Source organism: Anas acuta, chromosome 9 (assembly GCF_963932015.1).
Source record: "Anas acuta chromosome 9, bAnaAcu1.1, whole genome shotgun sequence".
In the NCBI taxonomy this organism is placed as follows: Eukaryota; Metazoa; Chordata; class Aves; order Anseriformes; family Anatidae; genus Anas; species Anas acuta.
In genome coordinates, this window is record NC_088987.1 from 16,987,644 (window position 1) to 17,007,754 (window position 20,111).

At 42.3% G+C, this 20,111-nt stretch overlaps 1 protein-coding gene across 2 annotated transcripts; it reads left to right on the top strand.

The window, feature by feature from the left end:
* The first annotated feature begins 545 nt into the window (after window positions 1–545).
* SAG (S-antigen visual arrestin) lies at window positions 546–20,009 on the top strand. Of its 2 annotated transcripts, XM_068692537.1 has the most exons (15): window positions 546–3,434; window positions 3,975–4,035; window positions 4,130–4,174; window positions 4,429–4,622; window positions 5,814–5,873; window positions 6,988–7,055; window positions 7,249–7,384; window positions 7,741–7,825; window positions 9,068–9,140; window positions 10,029–10,166; window positions 10,465–10,542; window positions 11,220–11,243; window positions 11,653–11,717; window positions 17,785–17,794; window positions 18,437–20,009. In XM_068692537.1, exons 1-15 carry the CDS (start codon window positions 3,210–3,212, stop codon window positions 18,531–18,533), a joined length of 1,359 nt encoding a protein of 452 aa, XP_068548638.1. In that variant the 5' UTR covers window positions 546–3,209; the 3' UTR covers window positions 18,534–20,009. The 2 variants fall into 2 exon arrangements, with proteins under 2 accessions (XP_068548638.1, XP_068548637.1); XM_068692536.1 differs by lacking the exon at window positions 17,785–17,794.
* The last annotated feature ends 102 nt before the right edge of the window (window positions 20,010–20,111 follow it).

Below are 20,111 nucleotides of genomic sequence, written 5' to 3' on the forward strand. Positions count from 1 at the left end.
GAGTGATTGAATAGAATGGGTTAATTTTGTGGGGTAATTTGTGAGGCCACTTCTCTACCACCTACAAACAGGATCTAGCTTTCCATCAAGAACTCACATGAATTTCCATGTTTTAGGGCAGGTTGTTTTTTGTTTGCCAGAGCAGTCAGTAAGCTCCCCAGATAATCCACCTCTAGATAATAAAATGTGGTAAGAATTTTTGAAAATGCTGACAGAGCTGAGGAATGCTTCCTCTGCATTCATTTTTTTAATTTAATTTGTGCATAGGGGCCTCTACATTCAGGCAAATGTTGGTGATTGTTTGCACAAAGCAAGCTTGATCTGTGACCACAGCATTGTGGGCAGTGGAAGGTGCTATTTGGGCTGGCGAACGGTGAGGGCATGACGTGATGTTTGTAATCAAATTAAGAGATGCAGCCCAGAGAAAAGCTACAGCTGTTCATGGAGCTTGCAAAACAAAAAACTGTATGTTGTGTAGAATATCAAGACCAAAATCACTTCTGGGGGGGGGGGGGAGAGGGAAGGAGAGGGGGAGCATTCTTGGGACATTCATGAACAGTAAACCTAAATTGATCAAAATTAAAGTTTGTGTGTCTTGCATCCTCGGTGCTGAGCTTCACTTTTTGCAAGCAAATTGAGGAAAGGAGGTGTACTAGCAAGCAATGTATTTCCCAACAGCAAGCCAATGGGGTGTTGGTGGAGCAGTAATAGATAAGCTGCCTAGTGATTGAATTAATATATTGTTCATAATGTTTGGCAGCCCTTTTTAATGGCATGTGTTTATAGATAGTTTGTAAAACAGCAAACTAACTCCCTTTTTCATAAACAGCTCTCCTTTGTTTAGCTTCTTATCAGGCTGGGTGACTTGCAACCCTAGGAAGGAGAAGATAGAGGAAGAGCTTTAGAATAAAGCTGCTTTCAGTAACCACCCTGTTCTATGTAAGTCTGCAGTCTTACAAAGCATGTGATGATGACATTGTAGACCTGTTCATTGACGATCTGGGCTTCCTTAGGTAATGCTTTATGTTGCTGACTTAACCACTTTCCAGTTGAATCTTAGGCCAGGTACAATATTTGCTGTTGGAGGGGGATTAATTCTTGAAATCCTGGAAGGACGCAACTAGAGACGTGCTTTCAAATCCCCTACAAATTGTCTTCCTTCTTTGCTAAGAGGTTAGTGATTTTCTGTGGTCGATGGGAAGAAGCATAGAACACAACTGCGTGGAAAAATCATCTTTCTTCAGTGGTTTAAGAGTTCACGGCTTTGTCCTGTGGCAGCTCCTGTGGCATTTGGAATACAGCAAGGTATTTAATGTTATTTGATGGTTTGTTTTTTGGGTCTAGAGCGTGAATAGGGTGGCTGTTTGACCACAAATGATACTTCAGACTTGGAAAACCTACTTACATTTCATAAAATACAGATTCTCAAGCAGGTGTAATGCCTGCCTCTGATCTCCACCTTACAATTCTTCAAGCGGTCTAAGGGAAGTATTTCCTTTTTCTGCAGCATAGAATTTGCAAATATGCTATAGAAACTGTTTCTACTCTTGAAACAGTTTTAGAATGGAAAAACAAGTAGGAAACCTGAATGGAGGAAAACTGCAAGCAGTGATACACAGTCAGACCAAAGTAGGCTGATTCCAACAGTGTACAGAAGGGAACAAATAAAACACGTGAAGCATCATTCTTTCCTGATGCTGCTTCTCAGCTTCAGTGTACTACAGGGTTAGGGTTGCACCTGGATCATCCTGTCCAACGTGTGTCAAAAACCTTTTCCCTCTCAATGTCTAATCCTGTGAATCTATTTACCTTGTTGATTTCCAGAGCCTTCTGCAGTAACACATTGTACTTTTGTATCTTGTGTTATATGGGTAAAAGATTCATTTAATGTTAAATTTACTGTCAACTTAATTGGATGTTGCTAGTTTTTGACTTAAGACTAAGTGAAAAAAAGTCTCCATTTTGTGCCACTCAGGTTTTCTGCACCTCTTTTTTGACATCTCTCCTGCCCTTTTGGTCCTTCCACTCACTTTTTTTTTTTTTTTCCCTGAGGAATCTTATTCCAACTTTTTGCTTTGTTTTTCAGTGCAAGCTGTTCCTTATGCCCTGGTTATACTTGTTACCTTCCTGGGCAAGTAGCTGGGCTGTTATATTCTTAAGATGCTTTCTGATTCAAATTCAACGATACTCCGAAAGCGATGGCTTACGTTCAGTTCTGATTTAGGAAATTTACAGTGGTAAAGATGAGTTCTCATGTTGGGTTTGGTCTGACTCTTTACCAATGTATACCACCTTTCTGGGTCTAAACATGCTGGCTCCAAGATGCTGATACATCAGGGGTTCTAAAATGGCATAAACAACATTCTCTGTTGTGCTCTTGGTTAATTTCCTAATAACTTTTCTGATTACGCCAAGGCTTTCTTCCTGCATAGTAACAACTCTGACTGTACGTCAGACTGGTTGCATTTTCCTTGTGTAATACTTTGCACTTGCTGTCATAGAAGAATATTTGGTATTTTGGTGCATATCTGGTCTCTTTCATGATGCACTCCTCCAACTTAGCACAGACAACTTTTTGACAATCAAAGGTGGTTTTCTATTTGTGGGCAGACTATTTGCTCCTTATCTAGGCTTTTTTGCATTCATTCAAGACTACGTTCAATAGCAAATGTCCCAGGTCAGATGCTGCTGTGCCATTGTCTACTTGCAATGGTGAAAATTTGAAAAACCCAGAAAGTAGCCAAAACTCACAAGTGCTGATATTATTTCCTAGATTTTATTCAATTGACTGAGATTGAACTTTCTTCTTATCTCAATTTAGAGCCTCTGATGACAAGTCTTGATGTACCTTCCAAAAATTGAAGTACTTTGTGTTGATCAGATTACCTTTACCTTTACTCTTGCAGACTTTTTCACAAACTGTGTCTGCAAATCCCTGTAAAGGCCAAGCTATCTCTCTCTCTTACTCCCATATATTTTCAGTTGGTCTACTGAATTTTTGAGTTTGACTTAAAAATGAGTTCTAGGTCTTCTGCAATGTTTCTGAAGAGCTGTTTTTAAATAGATTTCATTTTAGCAGTTCCTTGTTTTTTTTTTGTTTTGTTTTGTTTTTTTTGTTTTCAACAACAAAAAAAAAAAGCCCACCATCTGTGCTGCACTTGAATACCCATTCAAATAGTCCATTTGGTGAACTATACCATGGGAGTAGAATGCTGTACCCACCAGGTGTAATTACAGTTTTATCTCATCCACATATCCTTTTTTTTTCCCCTCTGAAATTTCTCCCAGGACCCTTTGGGGCAGAAAAGCTTCATTCATCCACGGTCACATACCCATCTTTGGCCATGAGCTGCCCTGAGTCTCAAAAGACAGGGAAGAATGCTGGTTCCCCTCCAAAACAAGTTATCTTCAAAAAAAGCAGCCGTGACAAAGCTGTAAGTACCATAATCATGTGTCTAAGTAGGTATGGATTTCAGTTGTAGTCAGGCTGGAGACATTACAAATCTTTCCTGCCTTTTTTTTTTTTCTGAAGAAGAACCATGATCTGTGTTTAGTGCTAATTTTGAAAGCACGATGTAAACCAAGTTTACAGTAGGTCTTGCATAGGAAGGCAGCTCCCCTCTCACTCTTCCTAGGTTGTACTCCTGCTGGTAAATGTTTAAAACAAAGCTGATGCACTATGTTTCTGATAGCATAAAAAATCTTTAAATCCATAGTTCTTTATCCAATCCCAGGAGTATTTCTGTTGTTCTTCTACACATTAGGTCCTCTCTTCTGAAGTCCTGAAACATGTGAATAGGAATGTTGTCTTTTGGGGATTGCATGTTTGTTGGGGAAAAAAAAGTAAAAGTTTAGAATGGAATGGTTCTCTAGAAGATTTCCAGTGCCACACCATGTTTTCCATTCTGCCCATCCACCCCCTGTCCAAATCATCAACACTTTGAATTTCAACCATGTACTACTTCTCCCTACAGCTGACCATCTACCTGGGAAAGCGTGACTTTGTTGACAACATGGGGACTGTGGAACCTGTAGGTAAGTCCACAAGCGTACATGCTATCCTTTCTGCTCTCTTAACCCTGATTATCCTCTGGTAATCTTTCTTTTTTTTTTTTTTCCTTTCTTTCAGATGGTGTTGTATTGATAGATCCTACAATGCTCAAGGGGAAACAAGGTTTGAGAGTTTATGCAACATACGTGTTGGAGATCGTACTGTTACAGCAATGCAAAATGGTTCTAATATAGCTTCCCCAATGAATGGGCTTCTTACTCAACGTAACATATGTTCTTGTACAATGCAGTTAGGATTCATACCACGTATAACAGTGTTAAAATGGGTTTCCATGACTCTAGTGCAGGATTTTACTTCCCACCCTGGCTATGTTGTTAGTCTGCTGCATGCTTTACCTGTCATTTGCTTCTTTCCAGTGTACGTGACCCTGACCTGTGCTTTCCGGTATGGCCAGGAAGACATTGATATCATTGGCCTCACCTTCCGACGGGACCTGTACTTCTCTAGGGTCCAGCTGTACCCAACCGCTGACAAGCCAGACTCTCTCACCCACTTGCAGGAATCTCTGTTAAAGAAGCTGGGGAAAAACGCCTATCCCTTTTTCTTTACAGTGAGTATCCTGTAAGAGCCTCTGACCCTCTCCTCCTTGTCTTCTATCACTGGGCTGTTGACACTCAGTGAGGGACTGAAGACAAGGATTAATATTAAGTTCATATTAAGTGAGGCTCAAATTTTGAGGAAAAGGCAATGTTTTGGTTTTTTTGTTACCAAGTGGTAAACTGCAAGAATATCCAAACTGTCCTAACCCTGTGAAATGTACTTGTAAGAGGCAAGGAGTTTTGCAATGGCTTTATGCTAGCTGCAGCTCTAAATATCCATGTCTTCCCAATTCTGGGGAGCTGGAATACTTTATACCATTGCCACGTTGCTTACAAAGGAAGTGTCAAATTCTTTCTTTAAAAAAAAAAAAAAAGTTTTTTTTTTAATCAAACAAACAAATTAAAAGCTTGTTACCAGACATTGTAAACAGCTTATTGCCAAATTCTGAATCTGACAGGATGTGCTTCTAGCACTTTCACTGACATGTCTGCCTTAGCATTCCTTAGGAAGATCCAGGTTTGAAAACCATATATTCTGAAAAAACAATAAATAAGAATAAATAAGTCTTTGAATCTGCTCAGTGGATAGTTACCTGTCCTCTGTTGCTGACCACTCAAATACAACCCAGTGATCTCCAAACTGCTGGATTCTCTGATGGGGTGTTGCACTCCACGTGTCCATGAGCTGCTCTGCGGTCTTCCCAGCTGATGTCTGAAGTTGCTGGCCCTGCCTAGTCCAGAAACGCTGGCTGGTGGCTGGCTGGTCTTTGTGGCTTTAGCCATGTTTCCAGAATAGAGAATGCTTTCTCAAGCTTCAAGCCCATGTGAGCAGTGATGACTGGTACTGCTGTGAGCAATGTTGATGATCCTGGGTGGGGAGCCACGTGGCCCAGCTTCTAATCTGAGCTGTGCCTCTAGAGCTTAAATTTTAGCCCAGGAGCTTCATGTGTCTGAATTTTTTTCTTTTTACTTTTTGTCATTTTTTTCTTGGCTCTTTATGTTTAATCCCTCTCTTCCACAAAGACTTTGTTACAGGGTTAGCATAAGGCTCAGCTTCTGTCTCAGCTGGAACTTCAAAGGACTGCTGCATTACTGCAAGTGGCCTGTTGTCCTTTTGTAAGCAGCAAGTTCATTAGAATATCACAGAGTTGGAAATCTGCTGAATATTGCTTTGGGTTATTTTTCTCTCCTTGTTCCCACAGTTCCCAGATTACCTGCCTTGTTCAGTCTGTTTGCAGCCTGCACCTCGTGATGTCGATAAGGTGAGACAAATGGAACACTTGTGCTTATCATGGTTGAGGATGTATGGAAAACATCATGTGAATTTATTTGGCTAACTTGAGAGAGGAATAAGTTGATACTGGGGTTTGTTGTGCTATGCCACCAATGTCAGGAACCTGACTTTTAAGAGCTACAGTGTGGGTCACAGAGTCGGCATTTAATTCCTCACAATAAGAAAAGGAATCTAGTTCAATAGCTGCAAGACTGTGCTAAATCTGCAATGCTTGTAATTTCATTAAGGGTACCACATGATTTGTGGGTTGGACACACATAAAATGACACACACAAAAATGTCAGGCAGGCTTCTAGATCCCTATAAATAGCATGTGTTAAGATCTCCTTCTGAATTAAAACAAATACAGAAATGGGCTGTTTTACACATGTGTGTAAACAAAACAAAAGTCCTGGAGGAAAAAACACTAAATAATGAGATGTTCTGCAAGGTTTCTGACAGCATTTAAAATAGTCCTTTTGTACTTCCCGGGATGCTTCTCTGAACATCTGGGTTAGACTAAAACCAGGCAAGATGGGATGCAAGTTGTAGCATGCAGTGCCACAGGGACAAGCTATGTGTTTTTGGAAGGATTGATATTGTAGCAAAATTTAATATATTTCTCTGAAGTTATCTGGGACTCTCGCAGATGTCCCATGGCAGTGTTGAAGACGACTTAAAGCAAAGATCAGCTTGGCCTGATCACTCTCAGCCCTTAGACACCAGGAAGTAAGAAGCTTGACCCCAGTCAGGTATTGGCATTACAAAGCAAATTCAGAAACTCAGGGTGGACTGAAGAGCCTTGCAGGCTGGTCAGTGTTATCTCCTGTAGCATGCTGTGACCTCTACAACAGTGCTCTCACAGAAAGCCTTTTAGTAGTAGGGATGTCATTTGTCAGAGGTTGGGAACTAAGCCTTATTTATCAGAAGGAGCATGGAATAGGTGAGTGCTGCCACACCAGTTAGCAAGGGTTTGTTACAATGGTTGGAGGCCAGAAGAATTTGCAGTTGGCAGGAATCTGCCAGTTTCTAGTGTACAGGAAGATGTTTGAACATCTGCAGATGTTCTTGGCTCGTTACACTGATTTCTTTCTCTCTGGCAGAGCTGTGGGGTGGACTTCGAGGTGAAAGCTTTCTCAACAGAGAATGTGGAAGAGAGAATTCATAAGAGGTAATAAAATACATGTGTCTGTCTGTCTTCAGCTGTTCTCTCTTAAAGAGGGTCAGAATGTTCAATAATGCACCATGGTTGCTTGTTCAGCTTTGTTCCACTTGTCAGTGGACTTCCTGGGCATAAGCACGTGAGTGCAAAACTCCTGCCTCTGCCAAGCACAACGTACCTGTTGTCTTCTGCTGCTTCTCAGGAACTCTGCACGCCTATTGATCCGAAAGGTGCAATATGCTCCAGAACAGCCAGGACCCCAACCTTGTGCAGAGACCACGTGGCAATTCTTCATGTCCAACAAGCCGTTACACTTGAAAGCTTGCCTCAGTAAAGAGGTGAGGAGTTTGCCCCTGGGGTATGGACATCACAGTATTTCAATACCAATATGCGTTTTGCTGCCTAAAGCAGCTATTTTGTGTGTTACCCAGACTCTGTCTCAGCTGAGACTGACTTGCCTTACCACTGGACAGTTTTGATGTACCTTTTGTCAGTAGCTACTGCTGGGGGAGCCTGGGACACTATTATCAGCCATTTGAGACAAAATCATTGAAAAAAGGGTCATGAGTCCTTGGGAAGGGTCACCTTGCCTTATCTGGTCTCTGTGAAGGAGATTGAATTTGTGTGGACTGGAGTGGTATAGGGCCTGGGAGAAACCTCCTGCCTGGGTTTCTGAGCATTGAATTCCCCCTAGGTGTACTACCATGGCGAGCCCATTCCAGTCACTATCACAGTCACCAACAGCACAGAGAAAACCGTGAAGAAGATCAAAGTCACGGGTAAGTTTTTACTGTTATTTAGGATTCTCTTAGGAATCCCAGATTCTTTGGTGGGAGGGCTGAAAGAGCTAGAATTTAGTGCTTGTAACTACTTAAGCAGGCAGCATGGGGTGCGTCAGGAATTTGTTTAATCCACCCTCTCTGTTGCTGTTTCTTTGCTGCTGTTCATCAAGTGAAACACTGCAGCCTTTTTCCTGACTCATGGTTACTTGCATGGCTTAATTTCAGGCATCTGTATGTACAATCTAAGCAGGAAGGGACAAACACTTATGGTAAGCAAGGCAGGCGCTGTGGGGTAATCTACCTCTTTGGGAGGCTGGTGGGAAGAGCTCCCCGGTCAGTGGGATGCTAACAGTAAGCGTGCCTAGGTTGTGTACAGCTTTGCCTAGGGCTTCAGAAATGTTTGGCAATGTGAGGAATGGCCACTCTGCCAGTGATGGTGTAATTCCTCCTGAGGAAGCTGAGGGCAGGGCCTGAGTTTCAGATAAGTTTCAGTACTGCCTGTGCTTTATTTGTAGGACTGCTTGTTTTCGTCCCACAAACCCTGTTGCTCTTGGGCCTGGGGAAGACAATCTGAGAAACAAAGGATGAGAGAGAGAAAAGAAAGCAGGAAAGGAACAAAGTAGCTGAGGGTTTTGTAACCAATTCAGTGCCAGTCTTGCATGCACTGTCTAGTAACTCCCAAATAACTTTTTAGGTTGGCACACATCTGCCTGTCTTAAAAAGACTTTGTTGTTTCGGATTCTCTCATCAGTGTTTCAGTCAAAACTACCATGTCCTTTCTGGTGTTAGATTAGGATTGGAGAATACAAACCACTTGTTGCCACAGGGTCCTGACTGTAGTAGTTTGGTATCCTGTCTGCTTGATACTGGCGTCTCATGAATGCAAATGCATAGGCTATAGAAAGACAAGAGATACCAGTGACCAGAGGTGAAAGCAGACACACTTAGAGAGGGAGATCATAATGGAAAGAGCAGGCTCCCCTAGGAAACCATGAGCTGCTGACTTTGTCATCTGCAAATCAAGGCTGCATGTGTTTCAGGCAAGACAGAGCCCAGCAACACACAAGTGGCCAATGTCTATCCAGATCAGGCTTCCTGACCTGGTGGTCCCTTCAGGCTCTAAATGTATGGATTTTTCTGCTGTCTTCGTGTTTTCCACTCCTGAGATTCAGTGGGGCAGCTATGTTGTTTCTGATTTGTACGCACAACTAATTGTCCCTTTTCTTCTTTCTCCCCAAGTGGAGCAGGTTGCCAATGTGGTTTTGTACTCCAGTGACTACTATACAAAAGTGGTGGCTTCTGAGGAAGCACAGTGAGTGAATATTCTGCTTATCCATGCTTGCTATACTCCTTCCTTCCTCTTAATTACCCTCCTCAGTTACGGGAGGTGCTCCTAACCGTAGTCTGGCAGTTGCTGGCTGTTACAGTGCTCTCTTTGCCTTGTGTGTGTGTGTCTTGACACCAGCCGTAGTCAATGCAGCTGCTCTCCTTTTTGTATAGCCAGCAGATACCCTTCTCCTTTTTTCAGAGATTGGGGGAGGTTGCAGAAAAGCTGTTTTGTTTGAAGAGTAATTACCTACTAGAAATGCTTAGCAGGGCCTATGTAGGGTTCTCCATTGGTTGAAACCTTTAAAGGGAGCTGCAACATTTTTCTGTGCTGCTGTTTGCCTGGAAATGCTGGATGCTCTAGCTTGGTGTCAGTCTTTTTCACTACACTTCACTTGGTTTCTGCTGGCTCACAAAAACCTCAGGGACTGTTGATGGTGTGGAGAACCCCTTGCTGTTATGCCTTGCAGTGTGTTGGCAGTGCAGCATTGAACTTTGCTCTGTGAGGAGGGTTGGGTACACCCATACATTTGTATTTTTCTGTTTTTTTTTTTCTCTGTATCTTGGGGGCATCTTTACCTTTTTGTACCGGTCTTCTAAACTTGGATTCATCTTGTCCAAATGTAGAGGTCTGCAGCGTAGTTTGAGCTACTTCTAGATGTATGCCTTAATGTGAAATTAATGATTTTCTGCAAATGCTTGTTTGATTATGAAGGAAACTTTTCTGACTAGTTCAGATGTAGACATCTAAATCTGGACAGATAAATACGGCTCCTTGTGGATGGCTTTGTAATCTGCTCTGAAATTACCCTACTTGGGTTTGTAAGGCAGATCAGAGTGTATTGCTTTCCCTCTCACCTCTCTTTATTTTCAGGGAGAAGGTGCAGCCAAACAGCAGCCTGACCAAGACACTGACAGTTTTGCCCTTGCTAGCAAATAACCGGCAGACCCGGGAAATAGCCCTGGATGGAAAGCTGAAGGATGAGGACACCAACTTGGCTTCTAGTACCATGTGAGTGGTTTTAAGTGGTCCCAACTGGTAAAGGGTATAAAGAAGAGGGGAGAATGGAGGGAACTGAACTATCAGATGTTTGTACCTGTCCTGATGGGTCCATCTGATTGCCCGACGTACCCATCATAGCTGTTCGGGCTTGAAGTGTGATCACAGATCTGGAGAGGTATTGGCTGTCCCTAAGGCTATTCTGCTCCATCATTTTTAGGATAACAAAATGTTCATCTGGTTCTTATTCCTGCCACGTACTGCTGCTCTGTAGCCATACTGCCTAACACCTCTTTGTTTTCTCTGGTAGTATTAAGGATGGAATAGACAAGACAGTGATGGGGATTCTTGTTTCCTACAAGGTCCGAGTGAAGCTCACTGTTTCAGGGTAAGAGTACCAGACTTCTTGCTACATCTGTTTAGAATTAGGAGAGGGAAGTGTGTGTACCCCACTGACTAGTGGGGAGAGGGTGGGACACTCCACCATGAGAAAGGGTGTATGTTGTAGGGATATTAGGTTAACTCTAAAGCATGAACTTCCTTGAAATTGTGTATTTCTGGCCTAAAAAAAAAAAAAGTTTTCTTGAGGCAGAGGTGTTGGATTACTTTCCTTACCTATAGAAAGCTAAGCTTTTTTTTTTTTTTTTTTTCTAGGAAAGCTATGGTAAGACTTTGGCCACATGACCAGAGGTTGAATTAGGAACCTGTAGTTTGCAATACAATTTTATTTCATTGCTATAATTTTTAGTTTATGAAGGCTTAAGTGAAACTGTGTGTGAACCTTTGTTGGTGCTTTTGTTCTCCCAGAGCAGAAGGTAGGAGCAAAGGAGCCTTCCTAACACTTGGTCAGGGGTTCAGGAACTTACTCTTTCACCGTGGGAAGGATATGAAAAATGAAAGTCACTTTTTTTTTAAAAACAAGTGTATTTGGAGGTTAAGCTTTGAGGCAAGTAAGAATATACGAGGGAGGTGATCTCAATAGTCCACCAGTAAAACACTGTTTGCTAGAGTACCAAAATGGGAAGGCATTAAATATGCTTATATATTTCTTGTCTTCTTCCATAGTATGCTGGGAGACTTCACCTCCAGGTAAGAGTCTTCTTTTCAGACCATGTAGCCATAGCTCTTAATTTGTCTTCTTACCCTCTTACTCTCCGTCCCGTCTCCCTAACTATTCCCTAAGCTGATCGAAATAAGAAATATGCAAGTTCAGCTGTGAAAACGATGCAGTTGCAAAAATGCATCAAATTTACATGCACGCAATGTTCAGCATGTAATAAACGCAGCTTGTTAGGGTGGATATGCATGTGTTTTGTGTTTCTTTTTTTGTGCAGAAATTTGAGCTTAACTCTTTTTGAAGGGGGAGTTAGGATTAGAAAAAAGATGAAAGAATGAGTAAATTTGGAGTTGAAGGTTTGGGCTGGCCTGAGCTGGGAGGGAGACTGAACCAGGCATGACTGGGGCTGTGGATCTGATGCATTCTCTCTTCTCCCCAAAGTGAGGTGGGCACAGAGCTGCCGTTCCGTCTCATGCACCCTAAACCTGAGGAAAAGAACCCAGCAGGTCAGTTGTGCCTCATTTTTGCCTGTTTTATTGTCTCAGATAAGTTCTTACCATTGCTAGGCTTGCAGACATTTAGCCTTCAGTGTCTGGAAGCCAGCACTGGGGGCTGCTGCATGTGTGTGGGAGAGAAAACCTCAAGGCACAGTGTAAGAAGGAGAAGGGATGCTGAGATGGAATAAGATAGAAGTGGGTCATGTTCCCTTTGTCTTTCATCTGTGGAATCACAACTGAAACACAGGGACTCGAGGAAGCACAGCACAGTTAAATCTCATGACTGCTATGCAAAATGCCCTGGATGCCGCTGTCAGCAGTTCCTATCCAAGTTCCTATCCAGATTCTAATATAGCAAATGAGAATGTCTCAGAAAATGCCTAAGACACACAACACTACAAAAAGCAAAATATTTCTAAGCAAAGTTATAAGGTGATAAAACCATTGGGGATTTTACAGTGTCTCTATTATGTTTACATGGCATTGGCCACAGTGTCTGAGGTGTGGCCTTTAAGCTCAGTTTCTGTGTATAGGTATTTGAGAGGAATGTCTCTTCAGAATCAGGTCAATAAACACAAGTGTGACAACTTTAAAGCTGGCAGGGATCCTGCCTGAAGGTTAACAACCAACTTGCTGTCTTGGTTGCTTGTTTAAAAAATAAATAAATAAATATATCATGGTACAGTGTAAGGAGCTACCTTTCCCAGGGAATATTAAATCTTAGGAGTGGATGCCAAGTCTTTAGGTTGTCTTGAGCGTTTGTCTTCCTGCTTCCTCAGTTCCTGACTGGCTCTGTTCTGTAATGGTGAACCTATGGAAACTGCAAGATGCTTACACTAAATCAGAAGTTCCTGTGCAGCATCTGGGGCAGATATTGAACACACAAGATTATGCCAGCTTTCGCTGTTGGGATTGTTCTGTATGAGTCACCTTGTCCTGCCATCTGTGTTTGGATGGAGTTGTGTAGGCTTCAAACATAAAACCAGGGCTGCTTCTGCACTGCATTTTTTTTCCCCATTCGGCTAAGACTTACCTAAAGCCTCTGTATTTAAGAACACAATTACTAGAAGATGGAGGAGCCTATGAAAGGAGTTACCTGGGATAGGTTCTATGTTCTGTACTGGAAGCATTAGAAAGGGATGATTTAGTCCCCGTTGTGTTAAATGGGTTGCGTTAAACACAGCAAAGCCAGATGGGCAAAAAAGGTGATTCTCCCGCTGTATTTGGTGGTGGTGCAGCCTCATCTTGAATATTGTGTACAGTTCTGGCTCCACAACATAAAAAGGATGTTAAGCATCCAGAGGGGGGGCAACAAAGCTGGCAAAAGGGCTGGAAGACAAGTCCTGTGAGGTGAGGCTGGACACTTAAGTTGTCTAGTCTGGAGAAAAGAAGGCTAGCAGGGAGCCTCATTGCTGTCTGCAGCTCCGTGGGGAGGGGAAGCAGAGAGGGAGGTGCCGGTCTCTTCTCATCGATAACTGATGAAAGAACGTGAGGGAATGGCATGGAGCTGCACCAGGGGAGATTCAGACTGGACATTAGGAAAAAATTCTGTAATATGAGGGTGGTCAAACACAGGAATAAGCTCCCCGGCAAAGTGGTGCTTGCCCCATGACTCTCGCTATACAGCTGCATGCAGACTGCATCTGCTTCCAGAAATCAGGTCCTCAGGGCTGGTCTCTAGGGCTCAGAAAGTTGGACCACACTGGGGGAAGCTGCCGTGGGGCAAAAGCTGCTGTTGGCACAGCTGTGCATGTGCAGTGGGCTTCTGTTCCATGCTGTAGGCTGGCAAATCTCTGCCAGCAAATCACTGAGATTGCTGCTCGCTTAATTGTGATCTGAAGTGGGGATTTGTGGTAGGAGAGCGGCTTTGGAAAGGGTCTTCGTGGCTGTTCTGGTAGCTTGCACATAGTGAAGTATTTCCATCACACTTTCCTGCAGGAATTCCCCTGCCTACAAGCTTGGTGAAGGCCAGGGACCTTTTTGGTGCTGGAGACCCCAGGAAAGGTGGCTGGTGAGGGCCATCTAGTGTCCACAGGGAGCCTCGCGTGGTGGAGGTGCTGGGGGAGGCAGCTCAGGGCTGCAAAAGTCTGGAGCTTTCATGGATCCAGAGAAAAGCTTGAAAACGTTAAACAAGGACTATTTAGAGGCTCAGGGAACTGTAAAGAATTCTGTGTGTATTTTTAGAACGGTGTGGATTTTTTTGGACGTGACACCATGTTTCGGTGTTAATGCAGGAACCCCATTTCTGTTTCCTGTGCTTCAGGCAGATCATTTTAGCAGAAGCATTTGTAGCTTGAGGAAGGATGGAAGTCAGTTCTCCCTTCGAAGATCACTTCGAAGGATGGCTGGTATACTCTTTTATATAGTACACTCAAAAGGATGTGGGCAGAAGACTTATAAAGGAAATGGAAAACTTTAATATTTCTCAGATCACTTCCCCCAACACATCCTCTTACCGAAGGTGCAGCCCACATACATGTATTGTTTACTACATCAAAGTCCTTCTAGGAGCTTTCTGTCACAAGACAGCTGTGGTTCGTGCATTTTCTTCAGATGGAAATTGCAGGTTTCGGGTAACTCGAAAAAGAAATGCAGTTAGTTCCAGGAGCTATCCCATGGGAAAGCCCTACAAACAGTTAACTGGAGAACTAAATGCTTTCTCTTCAAACAAGAAAACTAACACAAAAGAAAATTTCTCTGAAGCCTGCATAACTGATTTGAAAACTGTGCTGGAGTGTGGTGTCTCAGCTCATTACAGGGAATAAAAGAGCCTCCCGAGTGAAGATGGTAAACTAGAACTCTTACTGGCTTTCTGTGTCCTGTGCCTAATCACCGTTTCTAATTGTGAGTTCATGTTTTGGAGATGCAGTTTTTATTCTACCACCTTAGGTCATAAGCTCTAAAAAATCAGATGTGCTTCATTAGTGAAATGACATCCAATTTGGAATCGAGCAAAACAAGACTTAATTACAGAGATAGAGCTTCAGCAAACAGTGTTTAGGCTCTTAAAGGCCCCACAAGATATAATTTTGTTTTGATGGCTTGTTCAGCAGCCTCTGCAATGGGTGTAGGCAAGGGTGCCTGCACAGGGAATTTTGAGATCACTCCTTATCTTCTTTTTCCATTCCTTTTTGTTTTTACTGATGAGTCAGTAACCAATTTGTCCATTGCACCTCCCATCTTACTTGACTGTCACTTAGGTTGCAGCTGGGAGAAAGGAAAAGTCACAGCTACAGTGGAATTAGAAATGTCACATACTGTGACTTTATGGCTTATTTGTTGCAGAGGGGTGATATCCTTTTCTCTTTCCTAGCCAAAGTGATTTATGGCAAAAATAAATAAAACGTGTAGCATCGGTGTATTTAATTGTGCAGGGCTAACTTGAGTGTAGAGAACCTCAGAACGTCAGAAAAAATAAGCTTCACAAGAACACAGCTTTATTTTGGGGGGCCAAATGGGGGCAAGTGTGATCAGCTGCACTGTGCTTTATTTCACAGTATATTCTTTACCCTTTTTATTTGTCCGTCTGCTCTGAAGCAGTCATCCCTCAGTAAAAAGCAGGTCTGTCAGTGCATGGCTCTTGCTGATTGCTTGCTCTTCCTTCTTGCTACCTTTCCTTTCCTATGTTTATTTATAGCTTCCTTGTCTTGGACTTCTTGCAGGCCAGCATTTGCATGCTACATGTGTGCTATTTTTGCGACTGTTTTTGGACCCATGTGTTTCACAGAGGGTTATTTTTAGCCAAAGCAGCTCCTGTCACATTGGCAGCCTGTCTTTTCTGCCTGTTGACAAGAATGGATATAGATCTGTTTCTTTTAAAGATAGAGTCAAACTGGGCCATGTCTCTTCATGCTTTCAAGATCTTTCCCTGTCAGCAGTCAGCCCAGCTCCTGCTGGGATTTTTTTCAAGGCTGTGCTCTTAGCGTGAGTTCTTTGGTCTGGGGTTTTCTTGCCCTTGTCTTGAGGTTTCACATTTTGTGGGCCTATGTCTTGTACACTGACCTTTGTTTTGGCTGTTATTCAACAAATAGTCATTTATCTGCTTCTTTGTTAAACTTGCATGAAAGGGTTCCTTCCAAGAAACCCATAAATACCGTGTCCCTCTAACATTAACGTTATTCCCACCCTGGACTGATATTGTAACTTTCAGAAATTAGGGAATTTTCAAAGGGCTTGAATGTCTTGAAGTGTAAGATAACCTACTCTTTTTTTTTTCCTTTTTTCTTTTCACCATGAAGCTAAAAGAGGTTAAAAGCAAGCTTATAATGAAAATTACCGTATGTCACAACTTTAATTACATGGAGCCATTCCTGTGGCTGCATAATAAAAGCTTATAGAAAACCCTCTGCAGAGGGTATGATGACGTTCGGGAGCCTCATCTGTCCTTGAACGCAGCCCCCTCCCATCCCAGCCCTCAAAATGATTGCTGGGATGCCAGTTAAAAATAAGGAGAAAAAAAAAAAAAGAACCTATTTTCAGATTCCTGAGACTTCTTCAATGTTTTAATGCCAAGTAAGCCATGGGACAGCACGATAACCCTGTGGAGTGGACATAATTCCTCCTAGAGTAGTAATACAGACATTTTAACAAGCCTATGGGGTGTAGTATAGCAGCCTGAAAGGAAAAGTGTCCAGGTATCTGTGAATGTAATCTGACATATAAGCTTTATGAGAAGTATTCCTATACTGCCACGCTACCTGTGTATTGATACAGTAAGTACTTATCTGACAGAAAAGAACATGCCTTACCAAAGCAATACCTGTTTCTCCCCTCGTCCCATTCTGTAAAATCAACTTCAAACCACGCTGGTGGATGTTGTTCAGCTTTGCCCATATCATTAATGTCACTGTTCCCATAGTGACGAGTACACTCCAGAGAGGGGAAAGAGGGTGGACTATTTAAAGACTCTTAGTTGCAGGAAAATAAAATGACAACACTGCTTTATGTGTTGGAAACTTTTAAAACTTCTAAACGTTTCATTTTAAATCAATTTGAATCATGTATGGGTGCACTGAGACTTTCCAGACTTCATCTTGGCCCCTGTGAGCAGAGGAAGCTATCCTTTCCGAGTCCGGATAAATACCATCATGAACACTTTTACGTGATCAGTCCTTTGAGGCATTTTGGCTACAGTGCCCTACTTGGCACGCTTGTAATGCTGACTTTTCCAGCAATGCTAATCACCACTTGTTGCCTTTGATTTCTGTGTGTTGTGGGTGGGAATTCCCCAGGTCACCCAATCACCGAGGCATCCCAAATCCCTGGTGACTTCTGGGGAACAATGGCTTTGATGCACTTTGCTCCCTCACTTAAACTCATGAGAAATAAGCCAGTGAAGCAACCGTTTCTTGCTAAAACTTAAGTAACTGTAAGAGCGAAACAATCCATGTTCCTGTTTCTTCACTGCAGTGTAGTCTGTTCTGCTTACTTCAGGCTGTGCTGAAACACCTTCCAAGGAATCCTACTAGCAAGCCTGAATGCTGTTTTGTTACAGTGTGGTTAGCAAAGATCCCATCAAAGGAACACGTTAAAGTCCCAGAGGTCTCGGGAGTATGTTTAGGCAAGACTGAAATCAGGAGTATTGCTCCTCATGTGCATAATCTGCCTGATGAGAGGCCACCTAATCTTTTCTGTATTGCAGCCTCTGTTTGATTTCAGTACCTTCATGCTTATTGTATGAGAACGTCTTCTCATCAGCTGGATACTTAAAGCACAGTGACAGACCAATTATAAGACTAAAGTCACGCAAGTGCTGTCATCTGAGAAGCGTGTGCACAGATGTTTCTCTCAGCTGCGACTGCTAGCAAGCAGAAATGGGAAAAATTTGTTCATTTCTCAGCCCTTCTGATGTCTTAGCAGCATTGCTGGGGTGCTCTTCCATTTGGGAGATCACGTTTTGCTTTGACGGGTGTATGCACATACATGTTGACGCTTTCCAGAATCCTTGTATTGCTGCAAATCCTGCTGCTTGTCACGGTTTTGTCTTGTTTATAAATATTTTGCTGTTTTTAGCATCCGTTGTTCTAACTATTTGCTGTATCTTTTTTCCTCCTTTACTGCATGCTGATGACTACAGGGAAGGATGGGTAAGTTTCTTTTAATGGTATTCACATTCTAGCTGCAGCTGTGCATTGCCTCTTTGAAAGCTCCTCAAAATTGCTCACAAATCCATAGGGTTCACAGAGCATGAGCTTAAAAAATTAATGTGGCTTGACAAGTTATTGCTATCAGTTGAACAGCAATGACCGACCATGTGAAAGTCGCTTGAGACTATGTTTTGCCTGACAGCTGGACAGAAAGAGATGTCTGTGGTCAGCTGACGCTCTGTAGTTTTAGGAACTCAATAGGTTCAACCATGTGCCTATATTTTAAGCACAGAAGAAATAAGGATGAAAGGTTTCACATTTTAATTCAAGACAAAGACCCTTTCAAGCTGCGGACTATTCAGCTAGCTGGAATGAGCATGGTTCAGTGCAGGAGTTTCATGAAAACCTCCTCAGTTTGTCTCCTGCTTTGTTCCATTCAACTGCTTTTCCTACTAGCTTTTAGAATAGCAGCAACAAAGTTAGTATGTGTGGGAATATGATCCAAATCCCTTTGGAGACAAAAGAAACATCACCAGAGACTGTTCCAGGCTTTTCTTCTTCCTCCAGCACGTTGCCTTCAGTGTACTGGTATAAAAAAATGGCTGACATCATTTTGAAAGACCTGTGTTTCTTCCATTTCAGTGATGCAGAGATGGTATTTGAGGAGTTTGCTCGTCAACAGCTAAAAGATATGCCTGATGATGAAGAAAACAAGAACGTTTCCTCAACTGATGAGTGATGAAAACAGCAAGCTGCTAGAGAAGCTGTATAGTCTGGCATTGTTTAGAAATTTAGGACCTAGGTTCCTGGTAAACTGCATGTTCTGAGTGCATACATTGTCTTTCAAGGATCAATAGACGTAAAATCATGAATCTCTGTTGCTTACTAAAAGTTTTAGCTCCATAAAAGGGTAGCAAACTCAACACTTCATGCTTATGCTAGTTACCAGAGGAAGGCGGGAAGGCTGCTCTGCCGTGACATCTGCTTCAGTGGCACCTAACAAAATGGTGGTTATTTTCACCACTGATGAGGTCTTAAACGATGGCTTGTGCAGCCTGCTTACACTTAGCTGGGCTCACGGAGTCTCTGCTTTTTAAATGCTAGCGAACTAAGTTCTAGTTTGAATGGCTGGCTTGCTGCCTTTGACTTGAAGTTCCTCAGTGGACTGTGCAAAATTGATTTTATTTCCTTTTGTTTGCTTTTGCATTTTTCCTTTATCAAATTCATCTAGTTAATATTTTTAGTGCTTGCACTGTCCTCATGTATTGCTCATATCCATTTGCTCTAGCATTAATGTCTTGCAAGTCATCTTTCACAGCAGCTGTAATGCTGAGATACTATGTTAGCTTTTTCTCAATATAATAGTTATGTTATTAAAGATCAGGGAAATGTGCATTGTACATGAATTTCTTAACAAAGATCCCTATATACAACCCCAAACAGAGAACTGGTAGTCTAGGCTAATGCTATATATAATCTAGTTTCCCATATGCAACAGTACTTCAGAAGAGGGTACAATAAAATTAAGGAGGAAATCACAGGGCAGCCTGCCCTGAGGAGGCTTTCCCTACATCTATCTGCCAGAGATCAGTTTGTGCTCTAAGAAATGAGATTGTACTCTGCAAACATTGGTGTCTCTTGTTGATCTGGATATTCTCATTGTCTGTGTAAAAGTCTAATCCTTTCCGAAGTCTCATGTAGACCTTTGCTGAAGTGAGTTGCATCAGCTAATTACATGTTGTGTGTAAAAAGACTGATGTTTTCTTTTTCTTGTGTTTGTTCTAACTCCGTTTTTCAATGTCTTTGGTTTCAATTCTCCTGGAAAGTCTGAATATTGGGCCTATGGTAAATAATATAAATTTATGTATCTTACCCTATGCACTGGAAACTGGATTTTTGAGCTTCCCACTTAGACCCTAGCTATCAGTGGTGACCACTTTGTAGAGAAGAAAATGAGAGGCACGTTTTAGAGATGTCCATTTCCTCCCAGCAGGAGCGGACTCTCACGAAAGCTTGCTGTAAGCAAGTTGCACTTCCGTCCTGCTTCAGACTGCAGAGGTTGGATAAACTTAGCTTGCCTGCTCTCTGGCTTTGGTTTCTGTTGGTAACTATAACCTATGAGAGCAGTCTGCTTTGGAGAAACACATGGGGTGCTCTCAGGCATTTCTGCAGAATGATGCTATATTTAGGTCTCATTTTTTGAACAAAGATCAGTTGTTTTTTTTTTTTTTTTTTTTCCTGTTTGCACGTTTTCTCTTACTGATACCATCAGGGTTACAAGCCCTACTTTTAGAAATGGCCCAAAGCCTTTAACCAA

What these genes read in the sequence shown, in the direction of transcription:
- SAG (XM_068692537.1), top strand. Translation starts at nt 3,210, where the DNA reads ATGCTGTACCCACCAGGTGTAATTACAGTTTTATCTCATCCACATATC. An exon ending in AAAGCAGCCGTGACAAAGCT is followed by an intron (nt 3,435 to 3,974) that starts GTAAGTACCATA and finishes TTCTCCCTACAG; the next exon opens with CTGACCATCTACCTGGGAAA. An exon ending in CCTATCCCTTTTTCTTTACA is followed by an intron (nt 4,623 to 5,813) that starts GTGAGTATCCTG and finishes TTGTTCCCACAG; the next exon opens with TTCCCAGATTACCTGCCTTG.